This window comes from Lingula anatina, chromosome 3, assembly GCF_051362555.1.
Source record: "Lingula anatina isolate TDL-2025a chromosome 3, LinAna3.0, whole genome shotgun sequence".
Lineage (NCBI taxonomy): Eukaryota > Metazoa > Brachiopoda > Lingulata > Lingulida > Lingulidae > Lingula > Lingula anatina.
This window is the reverse complement of record NC_141769.1, coordinates 16,040,789-16,068,485: the sequence shown is the minus strand read 5'-3', so window position 1 is coordinate 16,068,485 and position 27,697 is coordinate 16,040,789. Positions and strand designations below refer to the sequence as shown.

The window sequence follows — 27,697 nt, the reverse complement described above, 5'->3', positions numbered from 1 at the left end:
ATTCCTCACACAGTCGCTCTGCTCGATGCTTAAAAAGCCACCTTCAACTTCTGTCACTGACGCTACTAACTCTTTGTACAATTCGTAATTTACATTTTACGGCCACTGTGATCGTTCTACAAGACTGAGTATTGGCCCCGAAAATAATGGACAAACGTTTTTGTCTTAAACGAGCAATGAAAACCAAACGAAATTGGCCAATAATTTTATGTTAAATATTGGATTTCGACAATGGCTCTGTTTTCACCAACTGTATATTCAAACAAACAGTCGCTGATGATGTACATGTATGTGACTAGATCGAGAATCTAGTAAAAACAGATAAATCTACAAGCTGGAGATGTCTCTTGCTGGTCTTGTTACGATATGAGTAATGCGATGTCATTGCACACATTAATATTGAAACATGCCATTGATGATGGAATTACCATCGCAATGCAATCGTGTTAAATTATATATATCCTAACACCGCATGGTAATGATCAACTTCACAATGCTTTCGCCATTGTTATCATGGTGGTTTCACAGTTAAGTGAAAGCACACGAATTGGTAGAGGGAAACGCTATACAACATTTCGTTTAAAACATTGAACTATTCGAACATTGTAACAGTAACAGTAACTTTCTTTGCAGACAGTATAATACAGCCAGGGATAACTCGGTTTTCACTTTGAAATATGCCGATGCTATTGAAATAATACAATAATTTAGACTTATTCAGCTTTGCATCAATATCCAATAGTCTAGCTGTCGTGGGTAGTTCTGGCGAGCACGATAAGAACGCCCAGAGCTCCCTGCTGAGCGTAGTTAAATACGTACTTACTGACAGAATTGATTACTATGAATACAGACCTTAAAGGGTCGTAGCTACATTGAACAACACTTAACGGTGCAGCCTGCAGGCAGTATGTTCATATTCAGTTCTAAAGGACGTTAATCACTACAGTATTATTGAAAGTGGCACTACCACACACTTACGTTAAAGCAGTAAAAGCAGCAGGCCCAAAGTCACTTCACGGTCAACAACTTGGAACTATATCCAATACAACTTTAAGTTTGTACAACACAGAATGAGTCTTATTTCAAAATGGTGTCCAGAACGATAAATGATGGTAATATTAGATGTCGCTGTGGTTCCAGGGACAATCTCGTTAAAACGTGTCCATTTCAAAATGATATTTGCGATTTACGAATAATGGCATAGAGAGTCGTGACTTGGTCAAAGTATATAACAAAGTTTTGTTAATAAAAAAGCAGAGCTCCATTGGTGCCAATCACATACAGATGGTCAGACATGACTGATATTTTTTCACGGATTCCACGGATACGTCCTCGTGTCAATACGATGAACCAGACAATATTCCAATTTGGCGATGCCTTCATGAAACACCGGTTTCTACTGCGAAAATTTGTCCCAGCTGTGGTCACTGGTAGACGTTTCACATTTTAAGGACAATGGTCACCGGGTTCCCGGTAAAAGACGAATTCTGTATAATGTTGCCATCGACTTTCTTCAATCTCCATACCGGGCTTGACATCCGCGCCATTTGTCCCTGACGCCATGCCAGAAGCCATATGAAACCCTGCCTCTGCCAACATATCAAACGCCTGCTCCAGGAACGTGTGCTTAAGAAAGAAGCGTCCCGTGTAACGGTCATCAGGGCCGCGGTCGGGGTCTCGACTTTCGTTCAGAGTTTCCCCAAACGCCTCTCGCAGGAGTGACACTCTTCCGCAAACAAGGAGCCGCGTCAGCTTCCGGAACTTTACGTCAACTAATCCGTCCCGACCGAACGCAAAGGTACCCCTGTACCCCAGGGTGATGTAGCCCGCAGAACCCCAATGTCTCTGAAGTGGGGCAGGGAGACTGTTTATTCTCATTCGACTGTACATAGCAATCCGGGAGTGATGGTCCATTGTGTCCTCGTGGTCGTCATGTACATCATGTTTAATGCCTTTGGTGAGTTCTGGTAATTGGAAATACTCTGCCTCGTGTTTCAGACGCTCCTTTTCCTGAAAGTTCTCTGGCAGGACCAATCTCTGGTTTCGCAGGAAATCCAGAACGTACCGAAATAACACACCGTCTCTGTCTAGAAAGTACTTCCCTTTGCTGTCGCGAGGCAATGTCTCCTCGCTACGGCCAGTGAAAATCTTCCCAAGGTAAGAGTTCGGGTACCGCGTGAGGGTGGTAGAAGTCGTAGAGTATAGCACCCCACCGACGTTCAGTTCCACTATGGCAGGGTGGTGCTGATCGTTGCTATTGCTGTTACTAGTCATTTTTCCCCTCTCGGTTGAGATATAGTGAAATTTGAGTGGAAGCCAATGCCAATGTTTGAATGTCAATAGTTATTCCAAGGAATCACGTCAATAAATCTAAAAAAACTCGGTGTTTCTTCGTATCAGTTTACTGGGATTCCTCTCCTAGGTTCAAATTAATGTAGTCAGTGATTGAAGGAAACACGACTTAGAAGGTATCCCATTAACACATACTTAACGTGGTAATTTGTTGTGAATGTAAGCAAAAAAGGCACCGCTGATGGATTGTGTTCTTAAGTAAATCAAAAATGACTCAAGGACAGTTCGTTTGTCAATATTGCGTTATGCAGTGCAAATATTAGATGCAATTGTGTATCAGAAAGCAAAGAACATTATTAAATAAATCCTTGGTTACTGACCTGAGGAAATAGGCTCTGATGCTGGGCATTCAACGTCACGTCAAATCTGTTTATAAAATACCCGAAGCCTGTTTGCAATTGTGTTCAGTTATGTACGTTACCGCCAGAAATGTCTACCTTTTAAAATGATCCCTTTCACCTGTAGATATATTTCTTTCTGGTTTCCGTTAAGTGTCCTTACGTTTTAGTTTAATGATAACTCAACCCTGACGTGCATTGAACATTTGCGTTATCACTTAATCGCGCCGGGCTGTGCATCTGCGATTTTACTTTGAACCTACTGTTCCCTACTAAGTCACATTCGACGGCGATATATGGGATAACTTCGGCCTTCAAAGAGACAATATCTTCTATGCTGTACGGACTGTGTGCTTCCGTAAGCCAAATGTATGTGCACTGGAACCCTCAAACGCGTTAAATGTGGATTAACGATGTAAAATTCCCGTGGCGAATTTCCCAGTGAGTGTCAAGCCGAGTTATCCCCGCAATGTGCATGCAGTCGATAGTTACGCCATTATCTTTACCAAACCTCAGTTTGGGTCGCTTGAATCTTTAACTTCCAAGCACGAACTATCTCTTCATTTAGACGAGTAGAGCACAGTGCATGATATAAACACACGTCCCGTGCAGGAGAAAAGTCGATCGAATCCTTCTCGCCAGCAGAGTCTTGTTTCGCAGCCAAGTGAGGCAGCAAAGTGCTTAAGCTGTTTAAATACGATTTCTGGGATTCCACTGGTAGGCACTCGGAGCTTGCGCAGTTCAGTTCTGTGACGACAGCGAAGAGTTAAGCTGAAACGTGCTACACCCGCATGTCATGGTTTTAAAGGGTCAACCATCTGTATGGCAGTTTTGATCTGGAAGTACTGAATGTCATGGCGTACTAGCGTGTGCATGTAATGCACAGTCGATGATTTATAAAAAACATCCCATGGTTAAGATATGACGATAGTTGGGACATAGGAGGCCGACCTCAAGTAGCGCGACTGAGTGCCATGTTATTCCGTGGAAATTCTTTTCGATGTTTGGCTGAGATTTTAAGTCTTGGGTCGACTATTTGCATATAACATCATATTCAACATGAGATTGTTCTAGCTAGACCATCTACTATATATAAAGGTGAATAAAAACCACTTGGCAAATATATGTGCCAAAGTCTAGGTGAGAATTCTTCATTAGTTTTTTGCTGACGCCCGGCGTCACCGCGTTATGTACAATGTTATTAACATCACAGTTTAATGAATACATGATATGCATGATATACACCACATTTTTGTGAACGATAAAGCGTCTTGGGAAGTTTGCTGACAGCGTGTATGGGACGCTCCGTTCCATGCAGTACATGTACATTGCCAATTGAATCTAACCACAGAACCGATTTTTCTTCACACATCTCCGCTGTGAACAAACGTCTCAACTATTCCTATTGTACGTCCTGTTCATATTTCATAGTATAGCACTTCATGTAACAATCTCATAAAATGTGTCGATTTCGAAGTTTGTGTCAGTTCCATATCACTATATATGGCTACGTATGCGGACGCGACAGTATATTTGTGCAGCAGCTCAACACAGTCGGCTGACAGCGGAATTGCATTTGTTGTTCCTTTCTTATTCACACGTCGTAACTCAGACGCGTGACCAGGTACGATCTACCATAATGCACATGTCATTGCACATCTTATGACACCACCTAAAGGATAAGTTAACGTCGATTATGTTCCTGAATGAAGCGAAGCTGTAAAGATATGAGACACTTTGAAATTATGTCTTTGATGAACATAAGAACCTCCGTCTTTAATCAAACGCTCGCGCAATCACTAGGAACACAAGAACACACTCTGTAGTGTGCTATCCCTAGGGAAATGGGGCGACATTCTAACAAAACTAGTCAGCGAAGACTAATGACAAAGGTACTTAAGTGTTCATTACATAAAGAGCATGTTAGGCTAAGAAATCACAAATGCCAACGGGGTGCCGTATCATCGTGTCTCCTGAGAGTAAGGAGGCACGTGTAGATTGCGCAACTAATAGCAAATCAATGGACAATAAATGATGATGGTCCTAAGGACCTGTAATATGACGTTAACACAAATTCCCGTTTTCTGTTTTCTCTTCCACTCGGTAGCGGCCAGGTTGGAGTCAATTGCTAACCACCCCACGTGGTAATCGATCGGTAATCAATAATGTTGCTAGGCAACCGGTTGGTTTACCACGATGGGGCAATTGGGCGTATGTGGGAAAGGTAAATACGCCGCCTCGCTGGACTGGTATTTCGCCGATATTACCAACCAGTAAACAGACAGTTTTTGTCGATTATTTTCTACCTTTACTGGTTCAGGTTGTTCCTGCGGGCTAGGTTTTTGGTTGTGGTAACCGCATCATTTAAAACAATGACCACAATCAAATTTTTATGTCGTCGGTAATATATCAACTTTTATCCCTTCTGCTGTTGAGATGAGGAGCGTCCTGTCACGTGATTGATTTACGTTGGCAGGCATGCAACGATGTGTGCCGTTAACTATCTATTGCAGCCACTGGCAATCTTATCGTTAACACATTAGGATCAGATCCGGGAAGTCGCAAATTTTGGAAATTAACCTTAATGCTTCCCAGGTGTTCTCTTAAACGTTACTAAGACAATGGCATAGCCGCACCTGTATGGCATCTGCATACATACAAGATATAAAGCAGACGCATGCAATAAATAATCGCCGACGAATCCTTATTCTTGCTTATTGTGAAGAAACAATACGAAACGCCTCACGAAACCCGCTTATTGACGTCACGTCAAGCTGATTTATATGTATTTGAAGATGCTGGATAGCTGCACTGAGCAAAATTATAACGGCGGTGATACTGAATGCGTTGTCAAAGCGAATTTAAAGTAAGATTCTAGAATGTAAAATATGTGAAAGTGATTCAATCGACATTAGATCTACCTCAAATAAACATGCGTGCACACACACACACACGCACGCACATACATATACACACACACACACACAGAGAGAGAGAGAGAGAGAGAGAGAGAGAGAGAGAAAGAGATAAAGGGGTTGGGTCGTGTTCGGCCAAAGACTGATGACTGGTTATTAGGAAATGACTGTAATTCCGGTTAAAATGTGCTAAATGATTTCAGGAAAGGTCAGTGCCAATTTCACAGTGATTGATAGGGTTCAATTCCAGGGCGCTGCGTCTAGTCCCTGCTGTCTTTTGGGAAATTTAGTATTTGCAAAATGTTAAAGACGGTTCCTCGTTACAAGTTACCTGTGCCTGTTTATAATTTAGCTTTTTTTGAAAGCTGTTTGACTTATAAGTCAAAATCATCACCCATAGGTACCAGTAGATGCGATAAAACCATCACGCTTGTATACTTTATTCTGTGCAACTGCCATATATCATTGAGTTATTTTTAATGCAACGTACACTGTGTTTGTCCTCCTTAGAGCTTTTTCTTTAAATAAGAAAATTAGCTCCAAAGCGTATTACAATGTATCCACAGTACCTCACGGGGCCTTTAATTATTGCTTGTGTTAACGTCGCAGGGACACATTTTCACTCGTTCATCAATACCTTCCAAGGCATGTGTCAACATCATTATTCTTGGAATGCATATGTCTACTTTGTATGTTATTGAGACAAATAAGGAACGCAAAAGAAGAAAAAGGGTTACAACGAAATGCTTTATAAAGGCGGAGATCATGCCAGCTACGGAGTTACTTCGTGTCACATTTGAAGACGAGCATTGTTAGCTCTACTTGGTACATGTCTTTTGTATGTTTTACTATCTCTCACCTTTCTTTCAGGTGTCATTGATATGTCTTGATATGCTTATAAAACCAATACATGATCAAAATTCGATCCAAATATTTGCATCTGGGAAATGTCATAATAGTTATGGTTATGGAAGGGTTGCGTTTGTTTTTGATCCATACTGTAAGCCACTCAGCTCGTATAGTATACCCTGTTGTTCTGATGTCAAATGCAACAAGCACGTGTATCAAAAACACATTCTGCGTGTGCAGTTGTGTTATTAGTAGTTCTTTATATTTACTTACCTAATAAAGAAGCCACTTGATTTCTTAATGAAAAAAATGAAAATACAACAAAGTCAACTACCACTCCAACCTCCCTCCCTCCTAAGGGATTATGTTACTTTAATTCTCTCTCAGAAATGTCATGGCGTGTTTAAGTCTAATTGTACAACCCACGTGGTAATGTTCTGTCTGTCTGTGCTTTCTCATTCTCATTCGGAATTGGCTGTTTCCTATTAAATTAACGTTCCTTTGCATAGGTCGGTCAGATTTATCTGTAGGAGATTGACTTCCTTCTAAATTCGTTAATAGTCAAATGGGTTGATGATATTTCTTGTGGGTTCAACGTCCTGAAACCGTTTCTTAATTGGTATCACAAAGTCGACTTTATACGTAGTAGGCTATCCGATTTTACATTGAAGCAGTATGAGCCGAGGTCAAAATCTTCATTTGTTTTGTGAACTAGTTCTCAGTTTTTTGTTGTTTTTTTCAGGGCTATTTTCTACCTAAATAGATCCAATAATCAAACATGTATGATGTAAAATGATCTAGAGTCCTGGATAAAAGGCGTAAAAAGCTCAAATAAAAGCTAAGGATTTAAAGGCCACACATTTTCTCTTACAGTTGGATACCGCTATTTCCTTGGCGACATTTAATGCAGACTTTTGCTCGTTAGCAAACCTACGCTTCTTTTAAATTGCCCCTGATTTCTCATTTGGGTCTTAAATCATTTACGGCCAATTTTTAATTTCAACCTTGAAGTAGACCATTATCAGCCGTAATTGTTAATTAAGACAGCATTCGGTGGGCCGAAGTGACGTACAGAATAAAGAAGGCCATTGAAGAAGAATGTGTTTGGAATGTTTTTGTACAAAAAATAACAGTAATCATCGGCTGTGTTGTAATTAGAACATTTCTTCTGACGACAGTATTGGAACACAAAATAACATAATATTACGGGCACACTTTGCCATATATCTAAACATCATGCGCTTTAGATTTGTACACGTAGGAACTGGGTAGTTGTAAATCGTGTTTTTTCTCTTTGAGTCAGCAAAATGTGATCAATTCTAAACCATATTTGATAACGTCATCGGTTGTCTCATATAATCAAATGGTAGCTTAATCTTCGTCCTTGACGTCAAATTGGCCCGAAGATGAGCAAACCGCTTTTAATCAATACATACTGGGAAAAGTTTTGATGTTTCTGAACTACATGATGACAATATACACGGAAGTTCAGTTGAAAAGTTAAAGAGCAGGCCTCAGAGGTGTTTTTATTTGACGGAGATCAGATGATTGACAAAATATGAAAAACATTTTGGAGCCGTTTGATGTACAGATATCTGTCGATGGAAAGTTAGTGATGCAGAAGGGAAGCGCAACGTACAAATGTTTGTTGCAAATCATCAGTCAGTTAAAATACTTTTCCAGATAAAAAAATAAATTTCAAATACTCCAGTACTCCGGTATTGGCTGTATTACTGTAGTAAAGCCAACTAAACGAGTTTTTCCCATTTTCATTAACATGCTCACATTTCCAATATCTTCAAACAGTCTATACGCGACCAAAACAGAAATGTGATGTCACTTAATTAAGTTTCCCTTGCAAGAAGCAAAGTGCCATTCGCTGCAAACTTGATAGCACAAAAATAAGCCAGCAAATTTAAAAAGACGAAGTATCTTAACTGAGTTGATGAACCTAAACGATTCGATCTAACACTTGAAGTATTTGTCGACAGAACAGTATACCAGGTTTGCAAATAGATCCTTTTCACACAAAGTACTATTTAGTCCTTGTAGGCTACATAATGCACACACTTAAGTTTTACTTAATAGGCTTGAAATCAATACGGTGCCAAATGGAGAATTCTTTTTCTGTATTCAGACCTTACATAACACAAAATATTTACTGCTTATTATATTTGAATACGCCTTTAATGAGTGCAAGCGCCCCTGTATTCGCCACTGTGTTTACTTTGTAATTTACGTATCAACGTGATAAAAACAAAGTAAATACGCCATCTTCAACTCACAAAGCGACCATTAAAGTTTAATCTACATTTCTTTGTTAAAGTCACACACAAGAGCTTAGGCACAAATTCAAGCGCCGTATTATTAAATGTGGTTTATTTTCTCTTATTTTTCAACGCACCAGGTTATTTTTTCAACACAGCTCTCATACGGGAATTGTAGGGATATCGACTTTATGTGAAATTCACAGAATTTTTGAGTATATTTTTGAGCGATGACATTGTTCAGTGAATTGGCTGGTGATACATTCCTGAGTAACTAATAAACAGGGGATTTGAATATTCAACAAATTTTGAATATAAAAAGAATTAAAGATTGAACGTGGTGTATTCATGCTCTATAAATGTCAAATGGAAATGGGTTCTACATGTACAATATAATAATTTCCAAAGCCTTTTTAATTATTTGCTACTGCCGTCAAAAGAGTTTATAAAAACAGTCTGACAAGAAGCCCATCAACCTGATAATGGGCCATAAATCTTTCTAAACACTCTGTCATCATTTACGAATATGCGACAGTTTCTAAAGCTGGGAATTGCTGGTACAGTAGATCGTTTCCATTTTTGTCAACTTAATGATTTTCATGCGTTTTGGTGTAGTACAAGGACCTGGTGGAACCTTCCCTGTTTATCTTTGGGTCCCAAGGATACCAGTCTCCTCTGCGCTCATTGACGATTCCCATGCAGTGAGGCTTTTCAATACTAAAAAAGAGGTTGTAAAGTGTTGTTAGTGTTTACATGCCTGCATGTAGATCTATATAAAGTCACCTTCTATAACGAGGGATTTCACCGGCAAATATCTCTTGTTGAATTATCTTTACATGCAGAGGTCCGGATACGATCTTAGGACTCCCCCCCCACCCCACCCCCGAACAATTCCTCCCGGCCAAATGCCCCCCTCCCCCTCCCACACCACGGACGATCCCCCCCCCCCCCAAGATAATTCCGCCCGGGAAGATTCCCCCAAGAAATATATATATTTATATACAAATATTAAGTAAAAAAGTATAAAGTTCAAGACATCCCATCCATTTTATTAATATTTTAGTGTGCTAACATAATGCCATCACTAATTTTTTACATCTAATTCCTTTTTCATTTAGTACAAGTACATAAAGTTTTATCAAATATCAAATCAAAGTATAACAACTTATCCTCCAGTTGGAGTAAACAGATGAACAGGTAAACAGATATTTTATGAATATTTTCAGTGTGCTGGGTTGTGGCTAGGTGGGTAGTAGTCAAGCAATTAAAAGTGGCAGATAATCAATTGGGATACCTGGACAAGTGAGAAAATCTGTTTACCCCACCTCTACCTACAGATGCATCTTGATTCAAGGCGGGCGACTTGATCAAGGGAGAAGTGATGAAACATTTAAAAGCAACAGTTAATTCATTAAAGGGTTACCTGGATGAGTGAAATCATCTGTTTTCCCCACCTTTACATGCAGATATAATTTGATCAGATTTTAACAAATTTTTCAGTACTTCTATTTCTAAATTTATCTGTACTTGTACTCCATGAAAATATTTTGTTTAATGAAATAATTTTTTTCTGTCCTCGAGTTGCATCACACACGTGAGATATTCATAAAATGGATTAGAAAAAATTTGCACTTTACATTCTTCACATTTTATTTGTCGATAAATATATATATCTTTCGGGGGGAATTTTCCGGAGGGAATTGTCCTGGAAGGAATTGTCTGTGAGGAGGGGGGACTTGTCCGGGGGGGATTGTCCAGGGGGGGATTGTCCTGATACCCCGGATACAAGTGGTAGTCACTAATTTGCGAGGTTTCATTTTACCTACACCAACATCAGGAACCTAAAACCTTCACGCCGTTATCCTTTAGTCAGTGCGGTAACTTTTCTCATTGCCCTAATTTTGTCGAGATAGACATTCGTCCTGTCATTTACACGCATTCATTTTCTAAGTACCTAGACCATCATTTGCACCCCACATCTTTGAAGGCTTGCAGTTAAACTCCCGCTTCTATGTATTATCGCATATGGTAATACCAGCGAACGTCTCCAAGGCGATATAACATTTTATCTAAAACTTATAAATTTTCCAGACGTTTCTTTTTTATTAGTTTTTAGAAGAAAAAGACATGATACATTGACGAAGAAGATCAATTCGTCCGTCGGGGCCGAACGTTATTACTTGTTCGTATGTTACTTCTCATTTGTTTTCCCCGTGGAATTCATCATAGACGAAAAATGAGAAACAGTTTCACTGTGTCCTCTAGTGCTCCCAGATCTACTTTCAGAGAATCCTGCGTCGAAATGTATTTATCTAATTAAGATCACATAAGAACACCTCTAGCGTCATGTCTGGCGGTGAACTTTAAATTTAGTGCGCGTTTCGTTTTATCAATAAAGATACGCCATGAGGCCTTTCTAATTTTAATACCTCTCTCTCTCTCTCTCTCTCTCTCTCTCATGACAGAGAGAGAGAACTTGTGATAAGGCATCCATTAATATCGTTCATATATATCTATAATATTTATTCTAATATCCAACCAAGGCATCTAATGTTTACCTCCCATTCCCAATTCGATATTTGTATAAATTCGTAAATTTAAATTTCGAAAAATTTTTCATGAACCTTTTTATGCATGTAGCCTGTGGTCGCCCAGCAACTTACTTAGAAATTGTTACAAAATAGTGCTTGCTTTTGAAAATCCCCAACAATATAATCACAAATGGACGGGATGCTGGACTAAAGAAAATCTCGGCAGAGCAGAGCAAGGTTATCCAAGCTCTGTTGCAAAATACAATTACTATGTGGTTTAGATCAATCAAGTTTTTAGTGTTTACAGCTGCTCCCGATTTTACATTTAATTTAAAGTGCGTACACGCTTCTTGATTTAATTTGTGCATCTAGGCTTATGTAAAATCAGACAACGCAGTTCCCAGATTACTCACTAGAGGCCGGCACCCCGGCACCGACTACATACCGCTAAGTACATGTAGAGTTTTTTTCTCAAACTGAATGTCGTCAGTATTTTTAGGCTACAAATTGGGGTTTACACTAAATCCAGGCACAAATGGCGTTGAAAGTATACACTACACATGCTGGCGTGTGTGTGTGTGTGTGTGTGTGTGTGTGTGATGGATAAATCAAATTAAACAGAAAGACACAAGCTATCAACCTACGCAGGGCATGTAGAGAGTCGACAGAAAGTTGGAAAAAGTAGCAGGTCATCATTGTGAAAGAGGTGTCGCCTTGTAGGAATGTTTGTTGGTTGTTGCGAGGGTGGAGTTGGGGAAACTGCAGTGTATTTCCCTGTCCTTGTGCAGGAAGCAGAAAGTGGACAGAAAGCAACAGAATCACCGACATGGTAGCTCAGACAATGCCGCGGAGACACTGCGGTCGTCAACATTATATATCATTCAATGGACGTATCATGCCATGAACAGTGATGGGACTGGGTCTCTCCATATAGTGTACAAAGTGTTAAATGTACAAAAATCGGATGAAATATGCTCTTTAATACATAAATGGATATATAAATAAATAAGTAGAAAACTAAATATACAATCAAATAAATATACACGTATATAGATAAATGGGCGAAATAAGATTAAAACAACAGTTTGAGAAAGAATCGCAAAAGCATATGAACAATGGTACTAATACCCTTGTTCATACAATGTTCCTTTTTCAATTACTGTCCTTCGAATTTGAATCCTGTTTGACATGAATGATTGTCTCCCAAATATTCCTTTTCCATCAGCAGACTATCAATCTTTTAACCAATAACTCCAGCGAAAAGCGGAAGGGCAATGTCCTAATTTATATGGTATTGACAGTACAAAATCTCTATGAAATAACGTCTTGTTCCAAAATGCCCATATTTTAAAGAGAAAAATGAGCATGTATGGAGGCAGTGATACAAATAATTCTCTGATTCGGACTAAATACAATATTTTTGTATTTTCTAAAAGAAGTTTTATATAATTAGCGATGTTTCCTTCGGGTGAAACCGGCATTTATGGACAACTTGATGTGAGAACACATTTCTGCTTTTCTCGATTTGTCTATTACAATGAGTGAAAATATAACTAACCCACGCGTGTTTCACGGGTTTATAGCCTCCTCGTTTTAATTCTGATAATAATGTTTTTTTTAGCTCTTTAATGTTAAATATCAACTGCCATTGTTAACTGTCTTTACTACTTCAGGTGCGTTAAAAAAAAGAATCTGTAAGACGTGTAACGGGAGTTGCAAACATTTATAAGGTTTAAATGTGTTTATCCATTCATTATACCCATGGTATCAAGTAGAAAAATTTTGATCTGTAACAAAAGCATACAGAACACACCTGGGTTGTAACAGGTGCGATTCCTGCATTACTTGACGCCCCGAATACTTGGCGATGGCGCATATAAAAAAACCTTCCTGTGGTCAAAGTTAACAAGATACATCAGCAAGGGCATGTGAAATGTTCTTATAACAGCAAAGCTATCCTGTAAGGCAGACAGAATTACGTCAGTGACGGGAGTCGTTTAATCCAACGGCCATCAAAGTGAAGCGGACCTTTTATGTCCCTCGGCTGCGTTATACGCCTTATGAGATTACTATACAAGGTTATTTTTGTGAATGTCAATTGAATATAAATCAAAGGCTGCTTTTAGCTGTCAGTCCATTTGGCGAAGTCCTTTTCAACCAGGTTGTGACGTCAATTACATCTAGTCTCGGCCATATATTTTAATTCTATTTAGGGTATTGATTCTTCATCTCTCTACATGACAGCCATGGACGCCTGCTTTAATCTTAGCATTAAGCAGCCCTACATCTCTGCACACAAAGATATATATGTATCTGTTTTATTTTTGGAAGATGAAAGTTTAAATCTAAGATTGACTATGGCAATAACATCACGCAACTTTGGAAATTCGCCTGACAGAAAACACGCCGCCACACCAGTGATATGGGCAATATATTTCTCTTTAAAGGAGAAAGGTACAGTTTAATATCCGTCAAGAGGCTAAAGTGACAAACAACAAGGAGGCAAGCAGCAGATCACGTCTTCCTCCTCTCACGTTTCAGTTAAGTTTGCAAATAGAAAAAGAAGCACCTGCAGTCCTACATGTAGTTTCATGCACAGTCAAGATACAACCTTGTCTCTGGTCCACGTCTGCTTGGTTAGCGATGGGTGAATAAGCAAGTCATGTAACTTAAAGTAGAATAAAACTTCAGTGTAGTATTTCCGTATACGGAGAGCACACACCTTTAGCGAGAACAAACATACTTCCAGTGTGTTGTGTTTATATGCTGTATTTTTATCTTCACAAATTGATTTCAGAAACGCTTTTCTTTGTGTAAAAATGTTCCAGCAATGTAATCAATGCAATGTAAGTTTACCAACTTTTTGCTCTGAGGAATCAACACGAGTTACATTATTCTGTGTCACACGCATTGACACTGTTTTGTTTTCAATACATAAGAACAATACGGTGTATTGAAATAGATGATCGATGCTTATTAAACAGACAACATCTGTGTTGGATTGCATAAATTGGTCCACGAAGGGAACAAGAAATTGAAGTTATGTAGTGTTATATACTATGGGCAAACAGTCAGAGGAGCGATCCGCAGCTTCCCTTTCGGCTTTGTTGATAGATGGTATCGAACAGTGGCGGCACTATCTGGAGAGACGAGCTCAAACCAAAAAACTAGATTCCAAATAGTTCATTTCCGTATTATACCCCAATAAACATTTTAAGTGCAATTCTCGACGCGAAGTTTCAATTTTGTGGCAATCATTAAAACAGCATTCCTGACTCCATTAGATATCCCTTTATACAGGCTGTTGAAAAACTACCCAGGGACTGTTGCATGTCTAAAACATATCTTATTAAAGAACTTTTATCAGTGGTTCGGCTACCCGACTGTACACGTGTCTGGGTGATTCAAATAACCATGCTACTGTACGTCATATTATAGATATCAAAATCATGTTCTTATCCCTTCACGAATATCTGCTATAAAGGACACCCTACAGGACTGATAATCCCTATAGTATTTTATCGGACGTCCTACAGGATTCCATATGTCCTATACATGTAGGTCTCCTTAGAATTTGGGGCTAATTTACTTTAGGGTCCTGTAGGAAACTACACACACTGGACAAAAGAAGTGTCACCCCCTAACTCAGAGTAATAAAAGTAGGCAGATCTTGGGTACTTATAATGCCTGGTCTACTTATAATGTGACTAATGAGTATAAAACCGCTATACCATGGAATTGTATTGTTGGTCTTGTACATGTACATCAAATGTTATTCCTGTCTTCCTCCAATATGGCAAGATACAGGCAATTATCTAACAGTTATAGGTGCAAGTTATTAACCTGAAGAGGCGGAATATAAGCAATGTCAGAATATCGATACAATCGAATTGTTCAGTCAGAACCGTGCAGAGGGTCTGATCTCGGTATAGAAACACTGGATCAAGAGACAAATTGCCTCTGATGGGTCGTCCAAGAAAAAATACTGGCCGTGAAGACCGACGACTAATTTTGATGTCCAGGTTGTCAAAGTTCGACACTGCTTGTCAGTTGACAACACAGTGGAACAATTTCACACATAAGAATGTGTCTGTGAAAATTGCTAGGCGTCGGTTACATGCTCAGAGAGTGTACAGCAGGATAGCAAGACTGAAACCTCTTATATCGTTACAAAACAGCCAACGTAGAGTAAACTAGGGTCAACAGGATCTGGAACTGGACAGTTCATGACAATTGGTTCTATATATTTTTTTCTGATGAGTGTCGCTTTGGTCTGACCTCTAATGACAGACGGGTACTATGCTGGCAAACTGCTGGTAAAGCATTTTAACCACATGCACTGAATTTTCGAACCCGGAGCAGCATATTCATCATGGTGTGGGGCTGCATCGGCATCCATGGCTTGGGCGAATTTATAGTGGTTAATGGAAACATGAATCACTGGAAATATATCGATGTTTTGGAGTCAGGCTTGCTACCATCTATTACTAACATGTTTGGTGACAGGAATTATCCATTTGTTCACCAGGATGACAATGCTCCTTGTCACAGGCCCAGAGCAGTTGATGATTGGTTTGACCAACTGGACATTCGCAGGGTGATGTGGCCTGCCCAGAGTCCGGATGTTAACATAATAGAAAATGTGTGGAATGATATGTCAAAACTTTTTACAAATGTCCGTCTAACCAGCAGTGAAACTCTGATATATTCAGTGTTTCATGCTTGGGCCAGCATAAGCCCTGAACGCATCAGACAATTATATGAATCCTTGCTTCGTAGACTGGCACCTATTATTAGGTCACGTGGCTATGCCACTAAGTACTAATTTTGGACCTGAAACTGCATATTATGGTAGAATGTATATTTTGTTCTCATTTTATGATTTTTTGTGAAATTTGATGTTAATAAAATGATACCAGGAGCATATCATTCCACAGTCATTTATCTCCCCCATAGTATTGTCTCAGTAGGGGTGACACTTCTTTTGTCCAGTGTGTGTATAGAGCACCCTGAAAGAACCGATGCTATTCTGGGTCAATTTGCAATAGGATTTCTACCTACAAATATCTCTGTTTTCTCAATAAGACAAGCTCCAAGAAACTTCAGCACCATCTAATATGAATCCCCCTGCACTGGCCCGCACGCTATTTCCTTGTAAATCGGATAACCGTCACCTTGTTCGTCACAGCGTCTAGACTGCACAGGTGGCTGCCTACCCACTAGAAGGCAAGGACGCTGTATGATACTAATTGCATTTCCGATATACATAGCCGAAGTTATTTCAAAGTACTGTGCACGGACTGTGTCGCACGCACTTTCCTCGTAATGGTCAGGTAATTCTAGCTTGCCAGTCTTAATCTTTGTAGATGCAGAAAAGTCTTAACAATATGCTTTTAATGTTCACTGCATTCTACCGATGCAATCTAGGGGAGACCGGGGCTAGTTGGACCCCGGGGTAAGTTGCCCCCCCCCCCCCCCCCCCCCATCAAGTCTCTTCAATAAAGTTATTTTAAGATGCTAAATTATTTCATTTAGACTCACTGCCGACACTTTCTTAGCACTATTGGATACGTTCACTTTACAAATGATGTGATGTGATTTACCCCATAGTTACTTTGTCATAAATTGATGGGGGGCCAACTTACCCCGGGGTCCAACTAGCCCCGGTCTCCCCTACTTTCATCAGAGCGTACCATAGGTTAGGGTTCGTTTACGCTATCTCGCGACCAGATATTGAGAAATCACATGTGAATTTATTGCCCATATGTGAGGTTGTCAGGGAGCCTATTTTCGCCTTAAAACTTATCAATACGCATGCACTTCAGGACACACCTGATATAGTGAAACATATTTTTTAGGAAATTTTTACATAAGCAATAAGCGATAATGGAAAGTGCATTTCGTCGCCATGCATGTGCTTCCGGGTATTTTTGGTTCAGAAACGCATTCATAAAGTTTTGTCTCAACTAACACAGTTTCTAGAGAGTCGTCAGTATGATAAACGCAGCACAATATTCATGAAATTGGTGTACATAAGGTTACAGAAAGGCTTCGATACAAATCTAAACTATTCGCGTTTTAAATAACATGTAAAAAAAGAGAAAACCATGTATTTAACGCAAGGGACATTCACAGTACACATTTACACCATGAACAAACACGAAATTCTGGAATTTGTCGCTTATGATATTTGGGAGTGTTGTCATACCATACTATAACACTTCTGGTTTCTGTTGTATATGAATTTATTGTTTACTTCAATTGATGTGACATGTATGTACATGTAACTAGTATTGAAATATTCTAACCAAAATAAATTTTGCAATATATATATTGAAATAAAAAACATCAGATAAATTTAAAACCACAGTTTCAAACCACTTAGGAGATTGTCAAATGGTGTATACATAAAACAAACTTAAATACAAACTCGAAGCAAATTAACAGAAATAAACCTAGCATGCTTATGTACATTGTCTTTGTATCAGAAAAAAACACTCTTGTTAGTTGTTATCGTTATATATAATTTAAACCCCTTCGGGATTGGATGTATATACTAGTAAGCTCGTAGGCCATTTTTAAAACGACACGATCAAACATCGTCCTTCCTTGTACTTATGTACATGTACAAAAGTAACTTATTCAAAAGCAAAACAAAAAAATAGAAAGGAAAAACATGAACTTCAGATTTTCAAAAATGAATAAATATTTCAGTTTTCATACATTTTTTGTTTACAGTTGAGTTTATAGAACTAATAATAAAACAGAAGACAACAAAGGAGAGAAAGTAGCCACATCTCGCCTTTTTAAGAGCATGGATACTCTTATAAACCTCGTTTCCGATGGTATTTAGGGTAATCACCGCCCATTAATCGGTTCACCATCTTCACAATGTCTACTCCTTCATACTACAAACAGCTACAACATACAGTGTATAGTACAAACAGTTCCCAAAGCAAGATAGGACCGGGATCAGGGATGTGTGCAATATTGGCGGCCAGTAAATTGCTACCAAACTCCCGGGTCCAACAGTTCCATTGATAATGAGAAATTCAAATGATACGGAGAGAGCCTCAATCTTCATCTGTATTAACATCGAAGTCGTAGTTGATTCCCATGAGTTAATAATAATAATCACCACCATCTTCATCATCATTCAACACCATAACGAAAACGTCTCTTGAATCTGGGGTAAGACGGCCTTAATTGAAAACAAAATCATCAAATGAAAAAAAATATATATATATATATATATATATATATATATATATATATATATATATATATATATATATATAATGATGATGTCAGGTCACGGAGGATTGTTTTAGCTGAAACACTGATATCCACAGTAGTCAAAAAACAGGGTTTTAACTTTTATCAGTCAACACACAATATGTACGCGTGGAGGAAAATCACAGACCACCCCTCTTTGTTCCTTCTTCTGCAGTGGGTTTTGTAAAGTGTGGCAGGTAGGGCATGGGTTCTCGACCCAGGGGGTTGATTTTACAGTAGAATTATATAAACATTCGTGTCCTACAATCACGAAAGGAAAAATTCCAATACTTGCCTACGTTGATTAAGCGCCATTTTCTCTAGACACGCCTTCATTCTCTTCTCCGAATCAGCTTTATGTCTCTCAAATGATCTTTCAGTATCCTCAAGATGCCTCCGGTGATTGTTGTAAAGCTAAAATAAGTGGATATATCATAAATACATTTACAGCATAGTATTGTTCTATAGCTTCCAAGTCATACAGTGGGATGCATTACAATGACAGTATCGCCTTTGATAAACAGGTATGAAATCGTAACTGTTCACTTTGGGATAGGGGTCTTTATCTCTTTGAAATCAGTTATTGTCCATAACATAATGAAAGGGAAAACGTTTCTTTGATGTACAATTGTGTATTTTAATTTTGAAATCCATATATTACACAAATCTTTAAAGTGTTAAAAATTCAGAGAAGCTGTATTGGTTTTCTAGATCACATGGTTAGTCAGTTAATTTAACATGTAGGAAACGATCAAATATGTCTCCTAAATAAAGGAGAAAAATAACTCATTAACCTCTTTCTCCTTTTCCTGGAAGTTAAACTGTTCGCTTTGAATTTCTTCCTTGAACCGACTGCGATTTCTTTCCATCTGTTTTTCCAATTCCAACTGTCTTCCTCTCTGTTGTGAAATTTCACGACTTAGATCAGCATTTTTCTTAATGACACTTGACGCCATTTGTCGGTCTTTTTGCAATAGACTGAAATTCTGTTCGAGCTCATTTTTCTCTTTTTCAAACACTTTTTGTTTGAAGGGTCCACTGGCCCCGTGAAAATAACGGCGCTCCAGATGCTGTAGATCCATTTGGAAATCAGTCTCGGAATAGTGCACATTTTCATACAGGTTGCGATGGATGTCCCCTGATAAGCATTTTACTAGTTTAGTACAGTAGGCTTCAGATTCGGACTTGTTCTTCTTGCGATGTTTCATACAAACATCCTCTGCAAAAGAAAAATGATACACAAACTAACAACCCTTCCTTCTTTCATCCCTCTCCCCCTTCCTCTCTCTCTTTTTCTATAACACACACACACACACACACACACACACACAAAAAATACATGTTACTGCCAAAAAGTCTGACCCGTATTGAGTATTCACCAGCGCGTGAAGGTTTTTAGGTTGGTGACCCCAACAAACGTAGAACTAAATTTAATCACCTTACCTATGCGCTGCCAGATTTCTTGGTGAGAGTCGTCTGACCCGTCCTTATAAGAAAGACAATCCCACTGTGCACTGCAATCCTCCTGAACTTTTTTCATTGCCATGACTTCTATTTCGCGAAGGGATACCTTCGATACCTTCCTGGAAACCAGAGAGCTATCATGAAAATAAATACCTATATCTGTTGAAAACATTGTTTGATTTGGGGGTATACACGAAATAAAAGAATTGCATTGTTGGTAAGACTGCTATAAGATGTCTATTTTTCCAGTCACCTTTCTTCAAGACTTTCGTCCTGTTCTTCCTCTAAAGGTGGTTCCTTCCGGTCTTCATTGTGAAATGACACTAAGACCTAAGGAACAACAAGGATAAAAGATGAGCAGTCAAGTTGGGAGGTTTGAAAAGATGTTGAGAGTATTGCATATATAAATTATAAAATTTGAAATTTATCGTTAAGCTACGGGATAAATTCCCGCGCTGACAGCATAGCTGGGTAAATAAGGCTTACAAGTTGACACTCTTATGAATGTTCCACAAAGCATATTTGTATGGCTAAATAACATGTGTAGTTTCTTATAATAACCGCTTCAAGTCTATACGAGGAGTTATCAATGATCGATGATTGTACCCCCTTCATAACCTTCTTTTCCAACTAGCGACCAGAAGATAACAGACCGCATCATTTAAAACTGATGATGGAAATAAAATCTTTTCTTACGTTAAACCACTCTTCAAATGCTGCGACAAGAAAACGCATGATCTGTTCCCTTTCGGTTTTTAAACTCTGGAAAAGCGTCTCCATGTAGGCTGCAAGTTTTGGCCCTGGAAATGATTTGGAGTTTTCCTTGTGTTACATGTAACACCGAGTTTGATGCCTTTAACTACTCAAACAACAGCTCATTACTGATTATAATCTAAGTAAGAATTTGTGTTTGCTTTGAGCAAAGACAGGTAAACTGTATCTTCAAAACTTTTCAATCATGCAGCATTTGCATATACCTAAGGCAAATTGGTCAGTGAAAAGTTTATGAAGACCTTTGGCTATTCATTGTTAGGATTTGATTTCAAAAATATCGATTCGTGAAATACAGCAGATTACAAATTACAAAGATTACAATAATTGGTAGTATATCTATTTCTAGTATAAATAAACAAGTGCAAAACAAGTTGGTCTACAGATATCAACTCACCTGAAATAACTTCGTTGGTCGAACAGGTTCTTTTAGCTCTAATGTTGCAGAGAATGTCACTGATGACACCCTTCAGGGTCTCCCAAAATGCCTGAAAAACCCTCTGTGGATTTTCGACCATTTTTGCAAGAAAGCAATGATCGGTTGCAGGAAGGGGAATCTCCATGCAATTGCATTCTTGAAAAAATTCACCCAGAGTCCTTTTACCACCCCAGCATTTTAATACCTACAAAAAAACGATGATAGAATTGTGACAATTGGTACCATATGGACACAATAGCTTATAAGAATATGGGCACTTAAAATAGTTCTGTTAAGTGGTTTTTTCAGTCACCTACAATACATATAACAGCATCACTAAAACTGAAAAACGCTTGTTTTGACCTACTTTGAACTAATTACAACCCGAAGGAACAAATAAAATAGTTTTGAAAAAAATCAGGCCAATGGCCCCTTGGACTACTGAACCTTTCGTTGGGCTTTTGCCTTCATATTCCAAATAAATTGCATAAATGACAGTCTTTTATTGAAATCAATTGCCTTGCTTTTATCACTTTATACAAAAATTTAAATAAAATACACATAATTTGCAACTCCAAATATATATAATGGAGATCATTAAACTTACTGTCTTAAAAATATTCAACCAACCTTTTCTTGGAAAAAAGTGTTGGCAGTTACACTCCTGCCATCTACTGTTAGTTTCATTTGCTTGTCGCGGATTAACCACAGGAAGTCTAGGCGGAATCGGTCGTGACTTGGGACTGGGAAGGCTGAAGGGGTGCTCTGGCATAACGATTTGTCGATGACGTGCCTTCAATAATACCAACTTTAATTTTAAATATATGTAAGTACCACTGTGAATACAACACTACATTTCGCTAAAAACAACACACCATTCACGAGTGAGATATGAGTTTTTTAACCTAAAATGTAACATACATGTTTTTAACATAATTTTTTTTCAAAACCTTACATTTATCATTAAAATGTTACGTATGAAGCGAGCGGAGTATCCCTAAAGTGCAAAAGTGGAATCAGCTTCCACAAACCACCAGGAATTGATAAATCCCAAGGTTCTTACTTTAATCGTGATAACTCTTCAATCTTAATTTTTTATTTCTTGTTTATTCTCAGTCAGTTCTTGCAGTTTTTGAGATATTATAAAATCGGGACAAAAAATTGAGCTGTAAAATTTTTGGTCCCGAACTCCTAAATGCAAACAAATCTTGGTTGATTCTTAACAAATCCGTGGGGCATTATTAGATAGCGTAACTGATACCTAGATATTTTTAGCCACTCTTACATATTTTTTACCTTAATCTGGGAATCGTGAAGTATTCGTCTGACCACGATCTGGCTACGATTCTTTAAAGCAGGGCCGAGGGACTGTTTTATCTGTCTCGGAGAAATTTTCTTTAAATTTCAATAACAGTTAAGATTACATTTATAATCGTGCCAGAATCGTAGGTGCGTTCGACAGATATAGATCGATACTTAGCTTTCTATTTACTGAATCCTTTATCTTTTAAGTGTTCTTATGTCATTTTTGCAAATCGTAACTGTTTATTGGCAACATTCGTGCTGTTCAAGCAGAATTTCACGAATATTAATAAGTCTATTTTAACAAATTTGTAACTGAATCCTACAGGGTCAGGATTTTTTACAAAAAATTGCAAATTTCCACGGTTCCTCACGATTTTTAAAATGTATTAATTCCTGGCGGTACGTGGAATTCGTAGGCGATGTGGAATAGGGCTATTAATCGGCATACGATAGTTAATTACCCCTAAGTTGCTAGAGGAGGTGCGTCAGACAATTAAGCTGATTCCACTTATTGCACTTTGCGAAAATCCCTGGCAGAATTGGACCGACCCAGCTAGTAAGATTTGTAAATCTGAATGTGGTCTATAATATGGTGAACGGCATTTGGATAGGTTTAGAGTCAATGACTGGGTTCCCACAAATTTAGATCGATCCATCTAGATCTAATTAACTCCCTGGGAGTTCACGCTGAATTGCTGTCAGCTTCCGGGAGCCGATCGCCCACAAAAGTGAATTACCCCCTTACAGCATTCAGTAGGCAGGACAGACATTTAAGCCGATTAAGCTGACAGCAATCTAATGAGACTCCCCAGGGGGACAGATCGATCTACATGTAAATATATGTGGGAATGGTCTCAATGATATAACATGTCAACTCGCTTCAGATGCATCTTTAAAAGATATAAAGTTCAAATAAAAAACTGTTTTTAATCTCTTCATTCTAACCACTCTGCGCATTAATTTTACAGCAAATATGAAAATGTGCCTGAGAAGTGGTCAGGTGAAAGGGGAGGTAGTATGTGAGTGTATGTATTGTGGAGAGAGCGAGAGAGAGAGAGAGAGAGAGAGATTATCTGTGCCTTCAGTATCAATGAACACGACAGTATCTCCATTTGCTTTCTGCATACCATTGGTCGAGATCCAGAGGCCCCTGGTCTCTCTGTTGATCTCATGGCCCACGGGGAATATGTCCAAATCACCCAAAATTCTTAAATGACGAGATCAGACATGAATAGAGTACTTAGTTTATTTTACTTAAAATAAAATGACTTTTGAATACAGATTCTCCTCTTCTTTCCCAAACAATTGATAAATAAAGTTGTGTTCCAACTTCCCAAGCTGAAAAGGCAAGCATTTTTAAACGGGTAGGCGCATTATTTACAATGACAGAACTCCTGTGTTGATAACTGGGTTGCCAGATTGTTACAGTATATTTTATGATGGGTATTGAACGAAAATGCAGACATGTAATGTCAAACAGGTTATTCTTATCGGTCTCAATTCAACTTGCTCTATGAAAGCAACTAGGGCATGGGTTGCTGTGAACACCGCAGTCTTTTCAATGTTTAACTTTGCGCTAAGTACTTCTCTTTAGAGTAAAAGTGTTCACACTACTTGCATGCAGACCCCCTCTTTCCCAAACAGATTGGTAGACACAAAAGTGAATGCAAATACAACCTACACAATGACAAGAATGGCACACTTTTTAGAGGGAGTGCGAAAGAGGGGGAAGGGGAAGATAGGCGATGTTAATGCGCTGGGGAAACTGAAAGGTGTCAAAATAAAAATAGTTCGCTCCTCCCTCATGTGCTATATCCAAGAACCACCGATGCTATAAAACAACATGCCCTTCACATGGCACGCAGGTTCAAATTTAAACCTCTCTGACATTGTCAAATCTTCGACAATCGTTCTTTTGATACGCACTTTTCCTTTTTTTCCTATTCACTACTAAAGTAAACACAAAATAAACGCCCATTAGGTGTTATTTGATGCAGTCCACTTTTCCTTCGTCGGCGCTGTGACAAACACGTTAAAAAGTCTTTTGTGTCACATGTAAACACAGGCTTTGTTAGAGCAAGGAGTAACATCTGTTGTAACTCCGTGGTTAGAGATTCTATTAATGTTTAAAGGGCCCGTCATTTGCTAATCGATTTCGAGTACTTACGAGTAAAAAAATCCGGAATAATAGGGTGCGCAGACCTCATGTGCTATATCCAAGAACTACCGATGCTATAAAACAACATGCCCTTCACATGGCACGCAGGTTCAAATTTAAACCTCTCTGACATTGTCAAATCTTCGACAATCGTTCTTTTGATACGCACTTTTCCTTTTTTTCCTATTCACTACTAAAGTAAACACAAAATAAACGGCCATTAGGCGTTATTTGATGCAGTCCACTTTTCCTTCGTCGGCGCTGTGACAAACACGTTAAAAAGTCTTTTGTGTCACATGTAAACACAGGCTTTGTTAGAGCAAGGAGTAACATCTGTTGTAACCCCGTGGTTAGAGATTCTATAAATGTTTAAAGGGCCCGTCATTTGCTAATCGATTTCGAGTACTTACGAGTAAAAAAATCCGGAATAATAGGGTGTGCAGACCTCATGTGCTATATCCAAGAACCACCGATGCTATAAAACAACATGCCCTTCACATGGCATGCAGGTTCAAATTTAAACCTCTCTGACATTGTCAAATCTTCGACAATCGTTCTTTTGATACGCACTTTTCCTTTTTTCCTATTCACTACTAAAGTAAACACAAAATAAACGGCCATTAGGCATTTGCTAATCGATTTCGAGTACTTAGAAGTAAAAAAACCCGGAATAATAGGGTGTTCAGACATATTTGATTTATCGATCTAAATTTCACCTTTTGAGGCACAATATTTATACCTGCCTATTGTTAAATCATATACATACTAATTATGCAGAAATAATAAACGATTTTCCCATGCGAGCTGGTCCGATAATTGATGCCACTGCCACATTACCCTCGATCGCGTTGAGGACTTGCAAACCACACTTTGTTATTAAATAGAGTTCTGTCAACGCTGGGCCCGATCTCTTCGTCTTTTTCGAGAAGAGATCGTACTCCGTTCCACGATGCAAAATCAGTGGAAACTATTGTCCATATTCTGATGTTGGCAATATCTCAGCTCTCCTATCTCCTTTAATTTGCCATGTTTCCAAAATCTGGTCCATTGTGGTAGAATTCGTTTTAATTATTATGACGGTATTACTGGTTGTTACAAAAATATTAAAAAAATATTCAGGTAGGTTGTAATATGGGTTATCTTCTATTTTTTGAGGCTATAGCATTGATTGAAACCAGGCAACGCTTTTATGAATAGAGAAAAAATGTATCTGAGTCATCAAATACAATTGTATCCGAAAACATCAGCAATACATGAGCACCGAGGCTTAATGACTACAATGATGCCAACAATTTACTGACAATGAAAATATTTTGTTCCTTCTTGTAAGTCTTAATAGATCTATCCAGATCAAACTCCAGAAAACCCACCAGAAAGAGTACAATGAATACAATATTTTCCTGTAACAATGTTAAATATCAGATTTATTTTTCCTTCTTTTTGTTCTTCTTGGAAGTGTAAATAAAGGCATTCGACACTCATGTATTTCAACTAGCTATTCTGAATAACTATTGGTCGTGAAGTCAGAAATTTTACTGAACAACAAAAAATCTGCTTCTTTAAAAAAGGCTATAATTTAGACATCATCTGCTATCACAGTTAGCATATGAACAGCAATCTTTACACCATATCCCCATTTTTGCAGAAACCATGGCAGCACCTGAAAAGTTGCTGACAGTCGCTCGTTCGTCAAGCTATCTCTCAAAGCGATACAGTGACAAAAAATAAATGAATAAATAAACAAATAAATAAATAAATAAATATATACAAACCTCCCGCTGAATTTGCCAAACTGCTGTCAGTACGGCCAGTCCTCAGGAACGGTTATTTATATGAAGAGAGCGAAAAGAACTTATCTTGTCGTTTTTGAATAGGTACTGGACTTGCTTTGGCATGCTGTCGATCCGATCCGAGTGATGTCACAATTTTACTGACAAAAATTACTATTTCTTGGAAATCTGCATTTAGACATAGTTAACTATATCCTTACGGCAAAATTTATGTAATGCCAGCTTTTTGATGTGTGTTAGATAAGAAAAAATACGGTTCATATTTGTATTTGTTATAAATATCTATGTGCATGTTCAGTGCGGTTTATAGAAGAAGAATTTTAATTTTAAAATGCTGTGTTTTTAAATTTATGTTTAGACAAGTGAATACAAAATCAGTATTCTCATGTGAAATGCAAAATACTAGAAATTATTTTCCTTATTTTAAGCCTGTTTGTAGTAATGCAAATGACTCACACTTTCACTAATTACAGATAATAACAAAAACTGTATCAAACGAGTAAAAGGATAGAGAGTTATTGAGTGTAAGTTAAGTTTCACCAAGAGTCAACAAGTGTAGAACATGTTTTTAGTGTCAGAAAAAGATGGAAAAGGTCAACGTCAGTAACAATTAATGTGATTGGTTAATTTCATAACATATTTTAATTTTGATCATCTATTTATCACATGATAACTGAGTTTTGGACAAGGTCCAAGCATGAGTAATCCAAATAATATTTTAGATATCTTTAATTGAAAACAAGTATCTTAGGGATTACCTAATAAGGAAATGTTACATGGTGACTTGCAACATGCGAATGGAAAATATTTTGTAATCACGCAAAGACAATGGAAAAGAAAACAAGTAAATGCGTGATCAGTACGGAGAAATTGAGTAAAAATATTTGTTAAGTTTTATAAAGGGAGAGTCGGTGAATAAACGTTCGAAAGATCCAGACTGCTGTCGTCATTCCTCACTGAGGTGAGGTCGTTCTTGAATGACCCTATTGCCATTTTTGTTACATTTTTATTATACAGTACTGTAGTGAACCGTTAATTAGAACTGATAGTGTTCTAAATTTGCATACATGAGATATGTATATATTTGTACGTTTAATTATTCAAATGTATATAGACATGACATGTTGCATGGAAGGTTAAGAGAAGTTCATTTAAAATGCAAATCAAGATTTAATTTTAATGTATCTACAATTAAGTCAATGTATTTAGGCATGGCATGTTTCATGTCAGTTATGAAAGGTAATTTGAAATGCTAATTAAGATA

The 27,697-nt window shown here is 38.1% G+C and overlaps 2 protein-coding genes across 2 annotated transcripts; both read right to left on the bottom strand.

Moving 5' to 3' along the window:
- Positions 1-603: 603 nt before the first annotated feature.
- Positions 604-3,759, bottom strand: LOC106178555 (BTB/POZ domain-containing protein KCTD16). Its single transcript, XM_013561773.2, has 2 exons — positions 2,673-3,759; positions 604-2,418 (listed from the first exon to the last, which is right to left on the bottom strand). Exon 2 carries the CDS (start codon positions 2,272-2,274, stop codon positions 1,447-1,449), a length of 828 nt encoding a protein of 275 aa, XP_013417227.1. The 5' UTR covers positions 2,275-2,418; positions 2,673-3,759; the 3' UTR covers positions 604-1,446.
- Positions 3,760-17,462: 13,703 nt separating this feature from the next.
- Positions 17,463-21,967, bottom strand: LOC106178554 (uncharacterized). Its single transcript, XM_087010121.1, has 8 exons — positions 21,811-21,967; positions 21,160-21,385; positions 20,688-20,791; positions 20,245-20,321; positions 19,971-20,110; positions 19,322-19,746; positions 18,823-18,941; positions 17,463-18,453 (listed from the first exon to the last, which is right to left on the bottom strand). Exons 1-8 carry the CDS (start codon positions 21,865-21,867, stop codon positions 18,405-18,407), a joined length of 1,197 nt encoding a protein of 398 aa, XP_086866247.1. The 5' UTR covers positions 21,868-21,967; the 3' UTR covers positions 17,463-18,404.
- Positions 21,968-27,697: the final 5,730 nt, after the last annotated feature.

Coding starts and splice junctions, on each gene's coding strand:
- LOC106178554 (XM_087010121.1), bottom strand. CDS start 21,867: ATGAAACTAACAGTAGATGGCAGGAGTGTAACTGCCAACACTTTTTTC. Junction 20,792..21,159: donor GACCAACGAAGTTATTTCAG/GTGAGTTGATAT, acceptor AATCATTTCCAG/GGCCAAAACTTGCAGCCTAC. Junction 19,747..19,970: donor AGAAATCTGGCAGCGCATAG/GTAAGGTGATTA, acceptor TTTCTTTTGCAG/AGGATGTTTGTATGAAACAT.
- LOC106178555 (XM_013561773.2), bottom strand. CDS start 2,274: ATGACTAGTAACAGCAATAGCAACGATCAGCACCACCCTGCCATAGTG.